We start from the raw sequence: 19964 nt of genomic DNA, 5'->3' as shown, positions 1-19964 counted from the left end.
AGGAACAGTGGGTGAACTGCCTGTTCAGGGGCAGAACAACATATTTGTACCCTGTCAGCTCGGGGGTTTGAACCTGCAACCTTTCTAGTCCAACGCTCTAACCACAAGGCTACCCTGCCGCCCCTGTCACATGAGCTGAATAAACATGCATTTTTCGAGGTCTGACAGCACTGCAACTTTTTTGTTATTTTGACCAGTTGTCAGTTTCTGCAAATAAATGCCCTAAATGCCATAAATTATTTTTATTTGGAATTTGGGAGAAATGTTGTCAGTAGTTTAAAGAATAAAACAAAAATGTTAATTTTACCCAAACACATACCTATAAATAGTAAAAACAGAGAAACTGCTAATTTTGCAGTGGTCTCTTATTTTTTCTAGAGCAGTGTATAGTGTATATAAACCCTGGATTGCTTATTCTATGTATTGGCAATTGAGAGGCTTTGAAGCCATATTGGCACTTACTAGTCAGCGCAGTCCTCCAGGAATGAATGGAATTCTACAGTATTTCAATTCAATGTTTCAAGGACAAAATTGTATTTATTTAAGTATTTACATGTTTTCAAGTAAAATGTTTTCTTATATATTTATTTAATGTTTAGCTCACTTAATGTCATTTTAAAATATGCATTTAGGTGTCTGTAATATGTGTCTGTAAAATGTCAAAAACGAATGTAGACATCAACAAATGCTCCCCAAAATATTATTTTTTTTACAATTGAGGAGTATCAAGGTGGCTTCAATACAGCGTCCCCTGTCAGTCATCCAGGGTTTATACACACACTTGGTCTTCACTCACCTCATTTTTTCTTTGCTGTTTTCAATGTTCCACGTGTGACCCCTGCCATTCATGACTGGACAATTAGTAAGTAATTGCTCATGAAGTTGCACAATGTTTACTTTGTTTTCATTTTGATAGCAGAGGCGCTCTGGTAGTTGTTTATGACCGCAACCCGTAGGCTATTATCGCCAACACTAGAGGGCGATATAGGCTTAATCGACCGGACGTGAAATGTCTGTGGTATGTCTGCGGAACTTTATATCCCATGATTCCTTTTTCCGTCTTCCTCTTTCCCTTTTGCAGCAATGTCTAAGAGAGGTAAGAGACTTGCTAAGAAAAATCCACATTCATCTACCCGTTTGCAGAATGTCTAACATAGGAACATAATGTTATTTGGATAATGGACGTTTTATGAATAATTGTCATTCATATTGGCTTGAAAATGTGAAGGACTGAGCAATATTCAGAGGGATGATTTTAGGGGCTTGTTACGGAAGCCATTTTTGCTATCATTTAGCTGATTAGCTTTTGGCGTGTTAGCTAAAATGCATGAATTGGTGTGTGTTCTAATTCCTCACGTATAAGCGCAGTTGCCATTCCAGTACAATGTCCAACAAATGAGTGGCAGGTGAACTACTTATTTGAGAGTGTTCTAGTCAGTGCGTGGTAGCATAGCGTCTGACTAAAAGCAAGGCATGACTCCAAATCATGGACACTGCTGAAGCCCTAGGATGACTAGCTGTAGCTACGTGTTCAGTGTTCGCAATGATTTCCCCGGCTAGCGAAGTTGAACCACGGTGTATTGTTTTAACTTTAGAAAGGGGGACTCTAACTCAAAAACAATGAACCAAAGGCACTGATTTCGTCTGAGATTGAACGTTATTTTCCTTGCCAACTAGCTAGTTTCCTCCAACTCTTCTCCCAGGCCATGCAAGTAATTGCTAACAAGCTAGCTATCACCTTACAGCAGCCTACTCACAACTAATTGGTCAATTTCTTTGCAAGCTACCCTAGTTGGGTGCATTAAACAAGGGGTAGAACTGTCAACATGGGCTGTCTTTTTGTAGTGCAAGCAGTAATGTTAGCCAGTCACTTCTAATCTTGAGGCCTTGTGTGTTGGTTCTATGGTGACTTCACCATGCCTCCCACACACAGTGCTGTGGCTGCATGTTCTTGGCAGTAGTTTAAATCTGAAAAGAAAATAACGAAATGTGAAGTTGAACCCCTTTCAAAAAGCACTTGCTTTGTCTGGTCAGTAGCTGGGTGAGTTGTCGAAGAAGGGTATAGTAATCATCACTGGTGGGTGAGATGGCAGTCACCTATACTGAATAATCTCAATCCGTGATGGAACAACTTGGATAATATTTGCTTGATTTAAGCAGTGTGTTTTCAGTCTGCAGTATGCAAAGTTTACTTAAATGGATCTCTTCTCTTGTTCAGGACGTGGTGGGTCATCTGGGGCAAAGTTTCGCATCTCGCTGGGTCTCCCAGTGGGTGCCGTCATCAACTGCGCTGACAACACAGGTATGTTACATTCAGATCTGTTAGAATAAATATCCCTTCAAAAAGCACTTGCTTTGTCTGGTCAATAGCTCGGCAAGTTGTCGAGAAAGGATATAGAACCTTCATCACTGTGGGTGAGATGGCAGTCTCATTTTGGCTGCGCAATCTCAATCAGTGATGGAACATGTCATGTAGTTCAACCTGGTCTTGTCTTGAAATGGTCTACAAGGATCTGTACCTTTAATCAAGCCTGGGCAGTGGAACCATCTCCATCCTGTCATATATTCACCATCTTCTTCCCCCTTTCTCACTAGGTGCCAAGAACCTGTACATCATCTCTGTCAAGGGCATCAAGGGGCGTCTGAACCGTCTTCCTGCTGCTGGTGTGGGTGACATGGTCATGGCCACTGTCAAGAAAGGCAAACCAGAACTCAGAAAAAAGGGTGAGTGTTCTACATTATGTATTCAATTACTAGAATAGGATGAACTGGGACTAGCTAATCAAGAGATTATGGCGGTTGGCATGGTAATTTGATTGGTCTTTAAAATTACTTGTAGTTTTCACCACAATAGTAGTCCCAGACCGATTGTTTAACTGAATGGTGAAAATCAACAGTGTAGCGATGTGAGTTATGTCAGGTTGCTGGATTCTGATAGTCTTCCTCTTTCCCACAGTGCATCCTGCGGTTGTGATACGGCAGCGGAAGTCGTATCGGCGAAAGGATGGCGTGTTTCTCTACTTTGAAGACAATGCGGGGGTCATAGTGAATGTCAAAGGAGAAATGAAAGGTGAGTTGGGATTTTGAGTCTTTGCGCCCCTATCCCAAGTCATGGAGGTTCTTCATAAGGATGTTTGGCTGGGCTTCTTTGAGTGCTTTTCAAATTCTGGATGTGGATTTTGAGTAGTACATTTTCTTTTCTAATACTCTGTTGCGAAATATAAATGACACCCCTTCAAAAAGCACTTGCTTTGTCTGGTCAGTAGCTCGGTGAGTTGTCGAAGAAGGGAATTTTAAGATCATCACTGTGGGTGAGATGGCAGTCTCATTTTGGCTGACCAATCTCAATCAGTGATGAAACATTTGTGTTCACTGGATAGTGGTCATCCTTTGAATACATTTAGATGCAGTGAAATAATGGAGGCAGAGTGATTCTCTACCTTTCTCCTGGAAGTGTGTATGTCCTCACTCAGTCATTTATTGGTATGCACACCTGTCCATTCCTTTCAAGTTAGCTTGGGTAGAGAATCTCACTGCTACGTGTCATATTTTGATGTTACAATGCCAAGTGGGGTTATTTTGTAGGTAACGCTATAGGAATTGAACTGGAAACGGTGGGGATTTGTTTGTCAGTAACCAAAGTAAAGTGTGGATGTTCAAATCAAGACGGTGCAGTCAAATTGAGTATGTAGTTTTCTTGTGGATGCATGAGCTCCATAACTGTTTTTGTTCACATTGTAAGTGGCAGGTCTGCAAAGAGTGAAATGTTACTACACTGATGCAAGGCCAAAGGCATCTTGTCTACTATTTTATCTTATTTTTGTTGTGGGCTGAATTTGTCTTCTGTGTTACAGGTTCGGCCATCACAGGACCGGTGGCCAAGGAATGTGCAGACCTGTGGCCCAGGATTGCTTCAAATGCTGGCAGCATAGCTTGATCCTTGATCCTGGCTTGTTGTTTTCAATAAAAACCATTGTAAAGTCAGTGTCCTGTTTGCAAGATCCCAAGGCAGTGTCAAACTACACAGTATCTACTGTATACATCTGTGTAGTCTCACTGGGTGTAAGAACAGGAGCACATTCAAAAAATATTGACACGGCGATTCTTTTTTTTTAACCTTTTATTTAACCTAGGCAAGTCAGTTGAGAACAAATTCGTATTTTACAATGACTGCCTACCCTCCCCTAGCGACACTGGTCAAATTGTGCGCTGCGCTATGGGACTCCCGATCACGGCTGGTTGTGATAGAGCCTGTGATTGAACCATGGTCTGTAGTGGTGCATCTAGCGCTGAGATGCAGTCTCCTAGACTGCTGTGCAATTCGGGAGCCCATAAAATTGTCGTCCAAGTCAGGATATGTTTGATAACTTGTTAATGGATGACTAAATTATGGATAGCGGGGGCAAATTTATGGAGAATTTATCTTCATGGCTGAAAATACAAATCCATAAATTGAGGGATATGTAGGCCCGCACAAAAACAAATTGTATTTAATAATGAGATACATGTAGTACCAGAAAATAATATATATTTACAAAATTATCTTGTGGGTAACCTAGAAGGCAAGACAACAAGTGCCATTTTCATTTTAAGGGCCCTGAGAATCCTTGTCCAGGGAAAGGTGTAGGGTGGGGTGGGCAACCCTGGTCCTGTAGTGCTGCAACCACTGATTTAATTAACCTGGAAGACCAGGTGTGTTGAATTCAGGCAATCACTGAACTGATCGTGTGGTGCCTAGTTGGAACAAAACCCTGCAGTACTTGTGGCACTCCAGGAACAGGGTTACATACCCCTGGTGTAGGAGCTTGCCTGTGTGTAAACAAGTATAAGGATGGGACATTGTCATTCATTCAACTGGGTCCGTATCAAGCGTCTCCATAGGAGGGTTGATCTGGGGTCAGGGCCCATTATCCATGTAATCTTATTCATTGTAATCTATTAAAGGCAAAACTGATCCTAAATTGTCACTTGAATCTGAGACGCTTGATACATACGGTTCCTGATGTTTATTTGATATGTCCATCAAAGGTACACTTCATAGAACTACAAGTCGATTTATATACAGAAAAAGGAACATTTCCATTTCGGTGTTGGAACCATTCTGAGATGGATATCAATGTTATTAAAGAAACAACAGTAGTCAAAGAAATAGACAGCAACGTTAATGTGCACTAGTGTAAACCTGAGATTAATAAAAGGGTGAATGTTGCCACCATCTCTTAAGTGTCCACTTACACCAGCCCTTTGATGACAAAACCAGACTACTGCAAGTGAAGGAAAATGGAGACAAATTAATTTCACGGAACTATATGTTATAGTTGTGTATTGTCTTTAATGTGCACCATATATTGTTCCTGTATGCAGTTTTATATAATGTTGCACAAACACTACTAGCTAGTAATGTTATTGTGGTTGTATAATGTGGTGTAGTAGATCATCCCTGGCCCTAAGCCCTATGCAGACTGCACTCAGCAGGGCACGGAAAACAACCTTCCCCATCATCTCACCGTTTCCCCTTGGCACACTATTACCCTCACACCCACCCTCCTGCCTGCTCACGGGATCCAGTCCAGCCTGGGGCGGAAGTCCCTGTCCATCTGCTTGGTCTCGTCTTCCTCGGGGGACTCAGAGGGGCTGGGGTTGAGATCGGGGTCCGGCAGCGGGCGCTGCTCGCAGGTGGCATCGGGGTGCATCTGCCAGGTGCCGTCCCGGTAGGTGCAGTAACACACAGTCTGCTTGTCTATCTCTACTCGCTCCCCTGCCGAGATCACTCTGTCGCCCACAAAACAATTGGGCCCTGTAGGCAGGATGCAGAAAAATTATGTAAAATAAATAGATGTTTATCAGATGTCACCATAAATGTGAATTGCATATGTTTTTGACAGTTATTGTATATGTAATGTGCTCTTTTGATCAGCATTGCAATGAGAAACTTCTGTAGTCTAAATAAAATCATCCTACTGTCATTTGCAGCGCCAATATGCTATACTTTGTAGAGTTACTTACATATCCATAAAGGCAGACATACAGTTGTGGCCAAATAAATTGGCACCCTTGCACTTTTCTTAAATAATTCCCTACACAAGAAACGCCTATTGAACTTTGCAAAAACACACCTAAACAAGCCTAAATTCTGGGAAAAATGTTCTGTGGACCAATATAATACAAATCAGCACTATCTTTACTGATAACCAAATTAAGCATTCAAAGAAAGACCCTTCCTACAATCAAACATGGGGGAGTTTCAATAATGTCGCGGGATTGCTTTGCTGCCTCTGGTACTAGGGGCCTTGAACATGTGCAAGGCATCCTGAAATCAGCAGATTATCAGTCCAATGCTACAACCCAGTGTACAAGAACTGGGTCTCTGTCGAAGGTTGTAGGTCTTCCAGCAGGATAACAAACCCAAACACGCATCAAAAAGCACCCAGGAATCATTCAAGAATAAACACTAGACTGTTCTGGAGTGGCCAGCGTTGAGTTCAGATCTGACTCCCATCTAAAACATATGGCGAGATCTGAAAACAGCAGTTGGTAGAAGGCACCCCTCAAACATCACAGAAATGGAGCAGTTTGCAGCTGAAGAATGGGCCAAACATCCAGTAGAAAAGAGCTAATTGAAGGCTTCAAGAAGCATTTGTCAGCAGTTACTGTCTCTTGGCCAAAGGCTGTGCAACCAAGTATTAGCTCTTGGTTGCTAATAATTGAGTCTATGCCATTTGTTTTTATTTTCTCAATTAAAAGTGTAAACTTAAGTTTCAAAAAACAAAATTGCTTCTTCAATGTTGAAAATCCAATGTGTGGAGACCAAACATTTTTTTATTTAAATTCCAACTTATTATAGAAGACAAAGGGAATTATTTAAGAACATGCAACAATTTCACTGAGTTAAAGTTCATATAAGGAAATCAGTGAATTGAAATAAATTCATTGGGCGCTAATCTATGAACGACTGGGAATACAGATATGCATCTGTTGGTCACAGATACATAAAAAAAAGGTGGGAGAGTGGATCACAAAACCGTTCAGTATCTGGTGTGACCACCATTTTCCTCATACAGCGTGACACATCTTCGCATAAAGTTGATCAGGCTATTGATTGTGGCCTGTGGAATGTTGTCCCACTCCTCTTCAATGGGTATGCGAAGTAGCTGGATATTGTAGTGTTATGTAGTGTTGTGTTATGTAGTGTTATTTAGTGTTGTGGTGTGTATGGTTGTGGTTTCTTGTTGTGATGTGTGTTTTGTCCTATATTTTTTAATTTATTTCAGCTCATGAAACATGGAACCAACACTTACTTTACATGTGTTTATATTTTTGTTCAGTGTATATCTGCATTGCTTGCTCTTTGGGGTTTTAGACTGGGTTTCTGTATAACACTTTGTGACAACTGTTAATGTAAAAATGGCTTTATAAATAAATGTGATTGATTTACTGATTGAACTATATACGGCGCACACACAAGCTGTTCATTTACTGCCTGCTGTTGGATGAATGGCCCCATGCCCCACCAGGCTGGGGGCTAGTTACTATTCCTGTGTTGGACAGAGCACTATCGAGCAGTTTGATTTACATCCCTCTTTATCCAGTGTCTAAATTCAGTTATGTAATCTGTGCAATGCTGAATTCCATAGTTTCGTTCTAAGGATGCTAGGATCCCACATCAGTGACTAAATATTTCCAAAACTCCTTGGCTTGACTCTAACTAATAATTGAGCTTGTTATGAATATGATGCACATATCATGTTGAACGCACAGTACAGATGGTACCAGTGCAGTGGAGCAGTGATTGAAGAAACATTGAAGATATCGATGACCTTAGACTCCAGCTGGGGGCAGCAGCCAACTACTGCCATCGTAAACATTACATAAGAGCTGCAGCTGTCTTTATAATCAATATCACACGCTGTGTCAAAGCTAATTAATGGTTGACATCAAATCAACGTTTATTGGTCGCATACACAGATGTTATAGCAGGTGCAGCAAAATGCTTGAGTTACATATGACCAGGCTTATGGATTCTGTATATTTGCGTTGTATGTTCAGATCAAATTATACAGAACACATCTGTGTGTGTGTATGTCCACCCTATCATTATAACATCTAAATTAGTGTGGAAGAAATTGTGTGTTTGGGTAGAGACCATTAATTGTGTTGGAAAGTTGTGTCTTGGTAGAAGTGAACTCACCAGTGTAGCAGACAGGACAGCAGTGGTTGGGCTCATATGTAGGGTTGACACAGTGTGGTGCAGGACAGTCAGAGATGGAACAGGACACCTCCCTGTTGGACTCGCAACGACATCTCTCACAGCGTGACAACTGAAACAGCAGGTTGGATACACCTTTAGACATTTTCTACCACACTCACTTTCACTCAGTGTTCTCCTGTCATTTGGAAGGAAGCATAATGCTTGAGAAGCCTATGAAGCATGCATCAATGTAATACCTGAATAATGTTTTCAATTAAAAATAGATCATATGAAATGTCACCTCATGCCATCTCAACTGCTGACCCCCACATGACCCCTTGTTGGAGAGAACTGTTATTACAGTTGACAATAGGCCTATATCTCTCATGCAACAGAGGATAAATAACCAATGTCCACATCTTCACCATCAGACTTGACACAAAAAACACTGCTTTGACATTGAGTATAATACAGTATAATAAACATATTCCAAGATCCAACCTTAACCTTGGATAATGTACACAGTCACTTAAAGTAGGTGGAACATATTTTTAGTCATGTTCCATTAAAAAAATAATCTCACCCTGAATTCCTCGAATATTCTGTACATTTTTCCACCATATACACACACTCTGCTGACTGCCTCACACACTGGACAGCAGGACTTGTATTTAATCCGTGTACATCGAGGATGAATGCGAGGACACTTGGGTCGTATGCACACGGGTCCGTCTTCAGTGCAGGTGCACGGACAAGCAGATGGACTGGGATAGTACACTTCCCCGATGCTATACACAAATCCGTGGTCGTCTAAGCACCACTTGCCCCGGTAATCCCCAAACTCGTACTCCGAGTCAGTATTGGTTGAGTATTCCGTCAATGTTTTGGGGATCGGGTAGAGGAGCGCGACGTAGAGGCAAAGCGCGCGGCTGTTCATCATTCCTGATATCGACACTGTGACCGTCTGGTGTTCTCTCGTTCTCTTTTAAAGAGGTGTGACGACGCATGGACGGCAGACAAGACAAGAAAAGTGGGAATGCAACCACATTCCCCAATGGTCAACGAGATTTTACTTACAGTAGTAGTCCAAGTCTGACTTTTAACTTTTTTTTTTTACAATTACGGTATTAATATATTGCCATCAAAATTACAACGCTGAGTTATTTCTGAATAGGCAGTCTAAGCAATCAGTAGGCCTACATCTAGAGAAAGCCAATAAAACATTTGAAATAAGCCATTGGTCCGAAAGACAGAAATTACTTTTATTTGGGCAAGAGGCTTGACAGTACAAAAAAAGATGCAAATCGCAGAGGCATACTAAAATCATTCAAATTCAAGTAAAAACAGTCATTTGAAAGCGTGAGGTTTTATCTGAGGTTCATCATGACCATTTCTCTAGTGGTGATACACAGCAACAGGGTTTGTCAGCTGTGCAGTTGCAAACAGCTCATGTAAAACAGTTCACAATCATCCATTTGCTGTGATATAATAGGTGATATTCAAGGACTGGCCATTTTATATGAATTATGAATTTAATCCATCACTAACAGTCCACACCATATTGATTACTAACTAAAAGTTAGATAAAAATAGGCAACAAAAATAGCATGTAAAAACCATTGTCAATTGGGTGTGGAATAAATTAGGCCAAGGCCCTTCCCTGTTCTATCAACGCCAATAGCTAAAGAGGAACTGTTGGCTTGTGGTATGAATCCAGAGGTCCATTGCAAGATTAATAGAAATGTCAAACACACAAACCGAGTGTGGAGATGGTGGAAGAACATCACAGGGTCATATTTAAATGGGCACAGGGTTGCACGACATCTCAAATAACACACAGAATGTACAAAACTATGGACATCTCTACCCATGAAATCACTTCTATACATTCTAATATTTTTGATATGCAGCACTGTGCCCACAAAACATGGCCCTAGTCTATAGGTTAGAGGGTGTGCTCAGAGAGAGGTGTGCCCTTCTACAGAGATGCTATTGGGAGGGCTGGCTGGCTGGGCGTTCCTCTGGGGCAGGCTCAGCTGAAGCAGGGGGGTCTGCAGGGGGTCCGGTGCTGCTTTCGGATGGGGCGGTGCTGTCACTGGTTCCCTCGTCCGTGACGCTCTCCACCGACGGGCCCTGCTGCTTATCTGCAGCAGGTGTGCCCTCCTCAGCCTCAGGATGGGTCTCAGATGTAGGAGTCTCTTCTGAAGGAAAGGAGGAGAGTGTGTAGGTCAGGTGTCTCTGTGTAGATTGTAATGACCATTGATCACAATGCTCAGTCTGAATGCCACAACGGTTAACATGTTACTGCAATAAAAGCACTACTTGTATCAGGCTTTTTCTTACTCCAAACAGCAAGTTACTGAAATAACAGAGAAAATGCTTTAGTGCGATGTTGGTATGACTGACCTGTCTCCATAGGGGTTGGCTTGTCCTGGTCCTCCTTGGTCTCTGTGGTTGGTGGGGTGGTGTTGTTCTGTTCAGTGATGGGCAGGGTAGATGAAGCGGAGGCTGCTGCCGCATGCTGCTGCTCTTGCTGTTCCTGGGCAGTCTTCTCTGCCTGCTCCGCCGCTTCCTTCTCCCTCTCCTCCGCCCGCCGCCTAGCAGCCTCCTCTGCCGCAGCAATCTCTGCTGCAAGCTTCTCCATGTCTACCTCCACCTTCTGACCGCACAGCTGCACACAGACAAACACATCTAGTTGTAGACACTGCAGCTTTGAGCAGTTACGACAAATCAGACTTTCGTACAACACACCAGGGCTACAAAGACAAACTTGAACAGCTACTGAGTGGCACAGAATACAAACCTATCATCACAGCTGCTGATAAAAGTAAACAAACTACACTGGTACAAAAACAAGACACAGGCTATCAGCTGTTGCACTTTGTATGAGGTGATTCTCACTTTGGACACTGTTGGGTGGTGGCACATACCCGTTTGAGCTCACTATTGAAAGAGTCTGTAGTCTCCAGGAACCTCCTCTTCTTGTCCTGGTGCCTATCCTCTATTTGCAGCAGCTCTGCTTCCAGCTTCCTCTGTGGAAAGGAACAACTGTGTCAAACCAGACTATTGTGCGATGACAGGCCAGTGCGTGTTTTCCACTAGCTTTGCTTACCTGGTGCACCATGAGGGACTGGACCTGGCGCTTGAGGACTTGCATGCGTGCAGTGGTGACGACAGAGCGCACATCTGGCACCACAATCTCACTGAGGATGTCACTGATGAGCCGGTGGTTCCTCTGGAAGCGAGCGGTGGCCGTGTGCTTCATGGAGAACCCATCATCATAGTCTACGGAAAGGACACACAAAAACACTGGCTTTCAATACACACAATATGGATCAACAAAAAAAGGTACAGGAGAGACAGAATTTCTAGTCCCCAGGCCATTACCATCTGGGTCTTCAGCAGGCTGGATGCTCATGTACGGTTCTCCCTTCTCAACGCGGGTCTGCCGCTGTCTGCTCTCCTCCTCCAGAGCCGCCTCGGCACGGTTCTTGGCATTGATGTAGGCCAGATAAGCCGGTGAGTTGTGGTAGGCCTTCAGGGAGTCGTTGTACTCAATCTATAGAGGCAGTAATTATAAAATCTCAGTGAAAGGACTGGACTTATTTACCCAAGGCAAAATAGCTGAGGGCATTGTAAAACTGCAGCTCCCAACTGTCCTCACCTTTTCCGCTTCATATTCATTCAAGTAGTCCTGCTTCTCCTCTTCAGTGAGGTCCCTCCACATGCCACCAATAATCTTTCCAATCTCCCATAACTTCAGATCCGGATTGGAGGCTTTGACTTGGTCCCAGACCTGGCAAAAAGGAGGCACCGTGGTCAAAACAGAGCAGCAACTAAGATGAAAAATGTATAAAAATAAACAAGAGGAAGAAAGAGGGAGAAAGATTTGATTTGGAGGAGACAAAGGGAAAGCAAGCACAACAGGTCACACAGAAACAATGACAGACAGAATCAACAATGAAGACAGGTGTTGAAGAGGAGTGGATCCGGATGGTGGGGTAACTAAGCTGTCTCCGACCTCCAATCCAGAGGGGGTAAGATGTGAGGAACATACCACCAGGGGTCATCAACAGTGGGGTCCCCGGCCATCCAGATGGTTGGCTGGGTGACCCCCTGTACAAGCAGTAAAAGTAGACACCGTGGGTGTCTTACCTTCCTGCTTACCTTCCGGCTGTACCGCATGTAGGGCATCAGCGGCTTGTCTGGCGGTTTGGGCGGCTTGGGAACAGTGACTCCTGAGGAATTCTGGGAAAGAGAGCCAAAGAAAAGAAAATATCAACAGGTCAAACCAATGGACATAGTTATTACAGAAAACACGTATATAACACTTATGTACTACTATGAAAAAGGGGCAGGGCCACAACTGAAAATGACACAATCTGCATTAAGTGAAGCTCTTAAAGAGACTCATTCCAAAATGTTGCACCTTATTTTTGGGATAGTGTTTCATGCATAGCTGGTATGTAGGACAAATTATTGCCCTCTCAGTGTTTAGGGCTATAATTCAAATGAATACTGCTATCAGTTTTGGCTGCCTTGTGATTAAAACACCAACTAGTATGAACCTCTGACATGCCAAGTCATGAGCCTTGGATGGACGGGGCAACATGCTGCTGCTCCCTAGCAGGCTGTACAAGCAGGGGAGGGGCATGTCAGAGGGGCAACTGCTCTAACATGAAATGCTTTTGCATCAAGGACAAGATGACGGGATCTGGTGAAACTTCTAACAAATAATTGGATCATCAAGTGGAGCATCAAATCAGTTGGAGTAAGATGATTGTGTGATTTACAGAAGATTATAGGAGGACTTGAGCAATTACTGACCTCACTTCACCACGACCAGCAGCTGTTTTTGTTGTACCATTTATCCCCCCAAAAAAGTATCCCTTTCTACATGTTGAATTTTTTTCTTCACCCTTCTATTCTTGTACCAAACACTCATTTCCCCTTTCTCCAAATTATCCTTTTTTCACTCAGGGAATAGCCAGCCTTACTCCTTGGGCTCTAGCCCCGGATGGCATTGGTCCTACCATTACCCTGTTGTTGCTGCCGGTATTCCCTCCCAGCCTGTAGTTGTTGTAGGCCAGATGGCTGTATGGGTTGTACCCCACAAACCCAGGGGTGTTGGGCACTTGCTGATGGAGACAAATGAGACAAAACACGAATGAGAAATGACACAAACAAGGGGGAGGGACAAAAACAAATATGAAAAGGAGAGTTTTGGGGCTAATGATTTGCATAGCATAGTCATGCGAAAGCAGCCATCTTGAAAAAACAAAAAGCAGTGCATAGTCATTGGCTTGTTTCTGTCATAGGAGGATCACAAAATAAAAAGGTAGCAAAGAGGGAGGTAAACAGCTGGTAACTGGCCAGTTCTACTTCCATCCACTGATGTTCAAAATGTATAGCAGCATGTGATTTAGATGAAGGGAAAATGTTTGTCTGCGAGTCACAATCTTGCAAATGTATTGACAGAACATCCCGAGCTAATATGTCTGTGCGGTCCTGCAGCCCAACAGCACATTACTGAGCTCCTGTTGATTGTATAGAAGACCCACTCCCCTGGCATTGGGAGGAAATGGGAGGACTGGTGTTGGATGGTGTGTGATACTTACAGTTGTGGGGGCTGGGGTGGGGGGAGGTGCATATGATGGCCTTTCTGTGTAAAATAAACGTGAAGACAAAGTTCAGACATACAAAACAAAGAGTAAATTGCACTCCCTGTATCAATTAAGCTCTATAATGCAGTTAGTGTTTAACCTGTATCTAAATCTACATGTCAGTTATATTGGTCCCATGTGCTCATTAATAGATTAACAGATTTCTTTAAACTGGTGAAAATTCTTAACCCATGTGGCTTTTTAGTCTATTTGTGCGTTTGAGGTGAATCCATGCAGTATTTTCATTTGGACCCCTTTCATTTTTTGGGGTTGTCATTCAGCAGACATTTTGATCTAGAGCATTAGGGTTAAGTGCCTTGCTTAAGGGCACATAGACATATGTTTCACCTAGTCAGCGCAGGCATTTTAACCAGAGACTTTAATGGCCCAACACCCTTGACCGCTAGGCTACCTGCCACTCCAATTCAAAACCAATTGAGATACAGTTGAAGTCAGAAATTTGTAAGTCGCTCTGGATAAGAGCGTCTGCTAAATGACTTAAATGTAAATGTAGAAGTATACATAAACTAGTTTTAATGACTCCAACCTAAGTGTTTTAACCACTCCACACATTTCTTATTAGCAAACTGTAGTTTTGGCAAGTCAGTTAGGACATCTACTTTGTGAATGACAAGAAATTTGTCCAACAATTGTTTACAGACAGATTATTTCACTTATAACGCACTGTATCACAATTCCAGTGGGTCAGAAGTTTACATACTCTAAGTTGACTGTGCCTTCAAACAGCTTGGAAAATTCCAGAAAATAATGTCATGGCTTTAGAAGCTTCTGATTGACTCAAATGATGTCAATTAGCCTAACTCAGTGCCTCTTTGCTTGACATGGGAAAATCAAAAGAAATCAGCCAAGACCCCAGAAAAAAAATTGTAGACCTCCACAAGTCTGCTCCCAAGGATGAACCAATTTCCAAACGCCTGAAGGTGCCACGTTCATCTGTACAAACAATAGTACGCAAGTATAAACACCATGGGACCACGCAGCCGTCATACCGCTCAGGAAGGAGACGCGTTTGGTCTCCTAGAGATGAACGTACTTTGTTGAGAAAAGTGCAAATCAATCCCAGAACAACAGCAAAGGACCTTATGAAGATGGAGGAAACATGCACAAAAGTATCTATATCCAAAGTAAAACAAGTCCTATATCGACATAACCTGAAAGGCCGCTCAGCAAGGAAGAAGCCACTGCTCCAAAACCGGCACAAAGAAGCCAGACTACGGTTTGCAACTGCACATAGGGACAAAGGTGGTACTTTTTGGAGAAATGTCCTTTGGTTTGACAAAACAAAAAAATAACTGTTTGGCCATAATGACCATCGTTATGTTTGGAGGGAAAAGGGGGAGGCCATCACAAAGCCCTGACCTCAATCCAATAGACAATTTGTGGACAGAACTGAAAAAGTGTGTGTGGGCAAGGAGGCCTACAAACCTGACTCAGTTACACCAGCCCTGTCAGCGGGAATGGGCCAAAATTCACTCAACTTATTGTGGGAAGGTTGTGGAAGGCTTCCCAAAACGTTTGACCCAAGTTAAACAACTTAAAGGCAATGCTACCAAATACTAATTGAGTGTATGTAAATGTCTGTCCCACTGGGAATGTGATGAAATAAATAAAAGCTGAAATAAATAATTCCCTCTATTATTTTGACATTTCACATTCTTAAAATAAAGTGCTGACACTAACTGACATAAAACAGGGAATTTTTAGTAGGATTAAATGTCATAAATTGTGAAAAACTGAGTTTAAATGTATTTGGCTAAGGTGTAAGTAAACTTCCGACTTCAACTGTAAATATCTACTTACTTGACATCTTGACTGAGGGATTGTGGATTTCAAGCTATTCTCATCATTGGTGCTGTAATAAAAACATTGAGCTTGTTATAGAAAAATAATAATAACAATGCCAAAAATGGCTAGTGCTGCCCAGTGCAAAAGATTGAAAGATTATGGCATCTGGGAAACAAGACAGTAGGATTCACACTGTTGTTGGCTCATTAATTCAATGTAACCAGTAGGCTGCATACAAAACATGGTGTAATTTCCTTAAAATAAGAAATAAACGAATTTAAAGCACTTTCTATACTGGCAGACTAGCTCTCGTCCACGCATGCAGCTCAGCAGATCCGAAGCAAACTCATGGACCGGACCGAGTGTGGCGGTACAGAAAATGCAAAACCACCCCACTTTATTTCGTATTTGGGATTAAATGGCACCCTACACCTACATAAAACGTTCTCCAGAACCCTAGCAAAATCTTTACGTTCATAAATTAAGAAAGTAACGTTATAGTTTAGCTAGTCATAAACGCAGAGCCTCATACTGAGCCAAGTAAATTAACGTGCATTTTAGTTGTCATTGCCGCGATGTGACCAGAGCAAACTAGCAACTGGAGGGAGGCGGTAGACCCCACGTTGGTTGAAACCGGACTATCAAACTTATTTTGTTTATGTCAATTTCGTCAGGCGTTTAACACTGATTTATTTACCAAATGTAATTAGTAAATGACTTGATACAGATGCAAATACAGGATACCAGTGTGTGAGAATCTACCCGACAATGTCATGTGATGACGCAATGGTTGGAAAATGTCGAGAAGTGGCAAGTAAGAGAGCTAGCCGCATAGTGAGATAGCTACAGTAACTATAGTTAAATCATTCTAGGTTGAAACTAGCTACGTCAAGGACGTGATCTCAAAACAATATACGCTAACGTTAAACACCCAAACTAGCAAAGTTACAGAATGTAGCTAGCTAATCTAGTAAGCAGAGTTAACGATAACAGCTAACAGTTACGGTTCGCTAGCTCTTAAACCCCTTTCCATATGTACGGTTTTCAGCGGTTACATTCTCCCACATTTGGCTCCATGTGAACTACAATTCCGACGCTGTGTTTGAACTTTTAGATAAAGTCAATAGCCACTCCTTCAAAACCGATTTTCTAAACATATGCTGATATGCCCCTTATCTTTCATATCAGTGAGAAATAAACTTTCAAATACAAAATAAACACTTACAATATTGCACAGAAGTTGTTTCTCCAGTTGAAGAACTACAATTCCTCCCCAATGTTGCGTACACAGCCAGGTGTTCGAAGCAAGCTAGATAGCTCATTAGCACAGGTGGCCGCCTATGATTTCTGCCTGGCTTCCGTAAACAAGAGCTGGAGATTATTTACACTGTATATATACACATAATATGACATGTGTAATGTTTATTGTTTTGAAACTTTTGTAATGTTTACTTTTAAGTTGTATTGTCTATTTCACTTGTGTATATTATCTACCGCACTTGCTTTGGCAATGTTAACACATGTTTCCCATGCCAATAAAGCCCATTGAATTGATATGGCCTTGTGGGAACACCAACCCTATAAAATAAAGGTGTGGTAATTTCACCTTTAGTTCCTTAAATTATTTATCGCTGATATGAAAGATACGTTCCATAAGTTTCCAAAAACATACCGCAAGTGATGCGTGTTAATGTTTAGAGCAGGCGTCGGGGCGCTTAACAAAACCTCCCCTGATCAGGATATATCGTTCATGGGCGCTAAAGCATTTAGCTAGCGAACGTTAGCTAAGCCTTGCTTGCAAGTAAATGCCGATTTTATTTAGTTTGAATAGAACTACAATTCTATTCAGTTGTGAAATTATCTCCATCTGACATTTTCAAAAAAGTTAAATGCAAAACTATCGAAAGAATATACACTTGAAAATGAACTCACCCCGACCTCCTTTCTTTGTTCCTTCAAAAGCGCGTCTGTTCTTTTTTTCGCTGGTAAATAACTGCGGATCAAAACACGATTTCGTGGAACACGCCGTCTACTGTTTCGGAGAGGAACCGCTTATTTGCACCGTCAGTTAATATGCTTTGCCTTTGCTTACCGCTAGGTGGCTGCAGAACACCGCCACTGATTTTATGCAGACTGCTTTTAGGTATTGCATGGCTGCACCCCTTGGTCATGACTTGAGCAAAGATTAAATAAAACTGATCTTGGGTCAGCTCTCCATCCCGTACCGTTATTGTTAAAGTTCAAGCACAGATAGACAGATAGATGCCTGATCCTGATTGTCCTCCACTCCTCAAGATGTTTCATACAAATGTTTCACCTCTTGTCTTTCTTACACTTCTGTGCACACAGAACACAGAACAAATAAAAAGGGTATGTTAGAGATTCAAGCTCCATTTGAGTTATTTAGCCTTTATAAAGCCCTGTAACTTAGTAAAGTACAGTTTCAGTTCACTTGTATAACACCACCACTTCTTGACCAAATTGAGGGCGAGATGTGTGGTAGTACGTCCCCAGAGCTTCCATGTTGCTGTGAGTGACCTGGATATGTATTAGTCTTCTCCGTTTTATTCAAAGGATTGCTGCTAGAGTGCATCCCCAGAAATAAGCAGACAGGACTGTGAGGTAAGCCCTAATAATGAAGGGCAGCTTTTCTCCTGAAGACCAGACATCTAGGCTAAACCTCTTGTATGTTGCCCAACACCAAGGCGCAAAATGTCCTCATGAGTGTTTACTTAGGTCTTTTTACATTCTTACTGTCCTGTGAGCTTAATGAAGATGTAATATGTATGAGTGCTATATTATGTTTCTGTTCAAAGTTTGAATGGTGCCACTTGTGTGCGTGATGAGTCTGTGGTAGAAGGTGAACTGGGATTTTTTCCACTTGACATAGTTGACAACAGAGACAGATAGATGCTGTCAGATGTTGAAAAATGTATTTCCAATATGGAGTGTCCTTTCCCAGGGGTGTTTAACCTCCTTTCCCACTCCCACTTCTCCATTCTGGCTAGACTGTATCGAGAGAATGTGCTGTTCTTACTCTGTCTGTACTTTTTCAAACGGCTCCAAATGGAAACGTTCCCCAAGTAACATCGCAGAATGCAACACTTTTTTCAATGATTCTGTGCTTATTTTTCAAGCCAGCAGCTGCATCATTTATTTTAAGTCAATCATGAAATCACCAATATCCTTCAGGATTGTCAAGTCATTAAAACATAGATTCATGATGAGGACATGATACTGTAGTACAATTATACTAAAATGTGGGCCTACTTGCAGTGCATAGAACTAATACGGTCCAAAGATAGCGACAAGATATGACTTGAACATAAATATGAATGATGAATATTTCTGTTGTCTGAGGAATGCCATAGTAACCGTGAACACCAATCACCTGCACACAGACATGCATATTGAAGAATAATGAATATTCATTTCCGGGGGCACAGATGGTGTAGTAAAATAGGTTGCTAGGTAACGCTAGCTGACCAAGGCTGGGGCTCCTGCAGAGAATACATCTGATGAATGCTTATAAGATTTCTCTTTGAGAGAGAACATATACACTGAAGAAAAATATAAACGCAACACGCAACAATTTCAAATATTTTACTGAGTTACAGTTCATTTAAGGAAATCAGTCAATTGAAATACATTTATTAGGCCCTAATCTATGGATTTCACATGACTGGGAATACAGATATACTTGTTAATCAAAGATACCTTCAAAAAAAGTAGGGTCATGGATCAGAAAACCAGTCAGTATTTGGTGTGACCACCACTTGCCTCGGCTCCCGAGTGGCACAGTGGTCTAAGGCACTGCATTTCAGTGTTATAGGTGTCACTACAGACCCTGGTTCGATTCCAGGCTGTATCACAACCGAACCTGATTGGGAGGTCCATAGGGCGGTGCACAGTTGGTCCAGCGTCATCCAGGTTTGGCTGGGGTAGGCCGTCATTGTAAATAAGAATTTGTTCTGAACTGACTTGCCTGGTTAAATAAATACAAAATAAGTGCAGTGCGACACATCTCCTTCACATCGAGTTGATCAGGCTGTTAATTGTGGTCTGTGGAATGTTGTCCTCTTCAATGGCTGTGCGAAGTTGCTGGATATTGGCGGGAACTGGAACACGCTGTTGTACACATCGATCCCAAACATGCTCAATGGGTGACATGTCTGGTGAGTATGCAGGCCATGGAAGAACTGGGACACGCTGTCCTACACGTCAATCCCAAACATGCTCAATGGGTGACATGTCTGGTTAGTTTGCAGGCCATGGAAGAACTGCCACATTTCCAGCTTCCAGGAATT

At 42.1% G+C, this 19964-nt stretch overlaps 3 protein-coding genes across 8 annotated transcripts; 1 reads left to right on the top strand and 2 right to left on the bottom strand.

The window, feature by feature from the left end:
• Positions 1-992: 992 nt before the first annotated feature.
• LOC135554184 (large ribosomal subunit protein uL14) lies at positions 993-3984 on the top strand. The gene is made up of 5 exons (XM_064986306.1): positions 993-1096; positions 2219-2302; positions 2596-2724; positions 2957-3070; positions 3855-3984. Exons 1-5 carry the CDS (start codon positions 1084-1086, stop codon positions 3935-3937), a joined length of 423 nt encoding a protein of 140 aa, XP_064842378.1. The 5' UTR covers positions 993-1083; the 3' UTR covers positions 3938-3984.
• A 118-nt stretch (positions 3985-4102) lies between these two features.
• LOC135554179 (von Willebrand factor C domain-containing protein 2-like) lies at positions 4103-9187 on the bottom strand. 2 transcript variants are annotated; one of them, XM_064986295.1, is made up of 4 exons: positions 8772-9187; positions 8490-8525; positions 8189-8318; positions 4103-5797 (listed from the first exon to the last, which is right to left on the bottom strand). In XM_064986295.1, exons 1-4 carry the CDS (start codon positions 9126-9128, stop codon positions 5556-5558), a joined length of 765 nt encoding a protein of 254 aa, XP_064842367.1. In that variant the 5' UTR covers positions 9129-9187; the 3' UTR covers positions 4103-5555. The 2 variants fall into 2 exon arrangements, with proteins under 2 accessions (XP_064842367.1, XP_064842368.1); XM_064986296.1 differs by lacking the exon at positions 8490-8525.
• A 242-nt stretch (positions 9188-9429) lies between these two features.
• LOC135554171 (SWI/SNF-related matrix-associated actin-dependent regulator of chromatin subfamily E member 1-like) lies at positions 9430-17651 on the bottom strand. Of its 5 annotated transcripts, XM_064986283.1 has the most exons (12): positions 17590-17642; positions 16883-17008; positions 15673-15724; positions 13807-13850; positions 13222-13326; positions 12344-12436; positions 11853-11984; positions 11576-11747; positions 11301-11473; positions 11119-11220; positions 10595-10859; positions 9430-10389 (listed from the first exon to the last, which is right to left on the bottom strand). In XM_064986283.1, exons 3-12 carry the CDS (start codon positions 15677-15679, stop codon positions 10178-10180), a joined length of 1305 nt encoding a protein of 434 aa, XP_064842355.1. In that variant the 5' UTR covers positions 15680-15724; positions 16883-17008; positions 17590-17642; the 3' UTR covers positions 9430-10177. The 5 variants fall into 5 exon arrangements, with proteins under 5 accessions (XP_064842355.1, XP_064842354.1, XP_064842357.1 ...); XM_064986282.1 differs by lacking the exon at positions 16883-17008 and having other exon boundaries at positions 17590-17651; XM_064986285.1 differs by lacking the exon at positions 16883-17008 and having other exon boundaries at positions 12356-12436; positions 17590-17651.
• Positions 17652-19964: the final 2313 nt, after the last annotated feature.

This window comes from Oncorhynchus masou, chromosome 14 (genome assembly GCF_036934945.1).
Source record: "Oncorhynchus masou masou isolate Uvic2021 chromosome 14, UVic_Omas_1.1, whole genome shotgun sequence".
Lineage (NCBI taxonomy): Eukaryota > Metazoa > Chordata > Actinopteri > Salmoniformes > Salmonidae > Oncorhynchus > Oncorhynchus masou.
This window is presented reverse-complemented; position numbering and strand designations above follow the sequence as displayed.

Bases quoted from the DNA above. Each gene is read 5' to 3' on its own strand.
- LOC135554184 (XM_064986306.1), top strand. The intron at 2,303-2,595 runs GTATGTTACATT...CTTTCTCACTAG, and splicing joins CAACTGCGCTGACAACACAG to GTGCCAAGAACCTGTACATC. The intron at 2,725-2,956 runs GTGAGTGTTCTA...TCTTTCCCACAG, and splicing joins ACCAGAACTCAGAAAAAAGG to TGCATCCTGCGGTTGTGATA.
- LOC135554179 (XM_064986295.1), bottom strand. From the start codon at position 9,128: ATGATGAACAGCCGCGCGCTTTGCCTCTACGTCGCGCTCCTCTACCCG. The intron at 8,526-8,771 runs GTGAGATTATTT...CTCTCCAACAAG, and splicing joins GAATATTCGAGGAATTCAGG to GGGTCATGTGGGGGTCAGCA. The intron at 5,798-8,188 runs GTGAGTTCACTT...TCCTGCCTACAG, and splicing joins CTGTCCTGTCTGCTACACTG to GGCCCAATTGTTTTGTGGGC.
- LOC135554171 (XM_064986282.1), bottom strand. The intron at 13,327-13,806 runs GTAAGTATCACA...TGTCTCCATCAG, and splicing joins CCACCCCAGCCCCCACAACT to CAAGTGCCCAACACCCCTGG. The intron at 11,221-11,300 runs GTAAGCAAAGCT...TCCTTTCCACAG, and splicing joins AGTCCCTCATGGTGCACCAG to AGGAAGCTGGAAGCAGAGCT.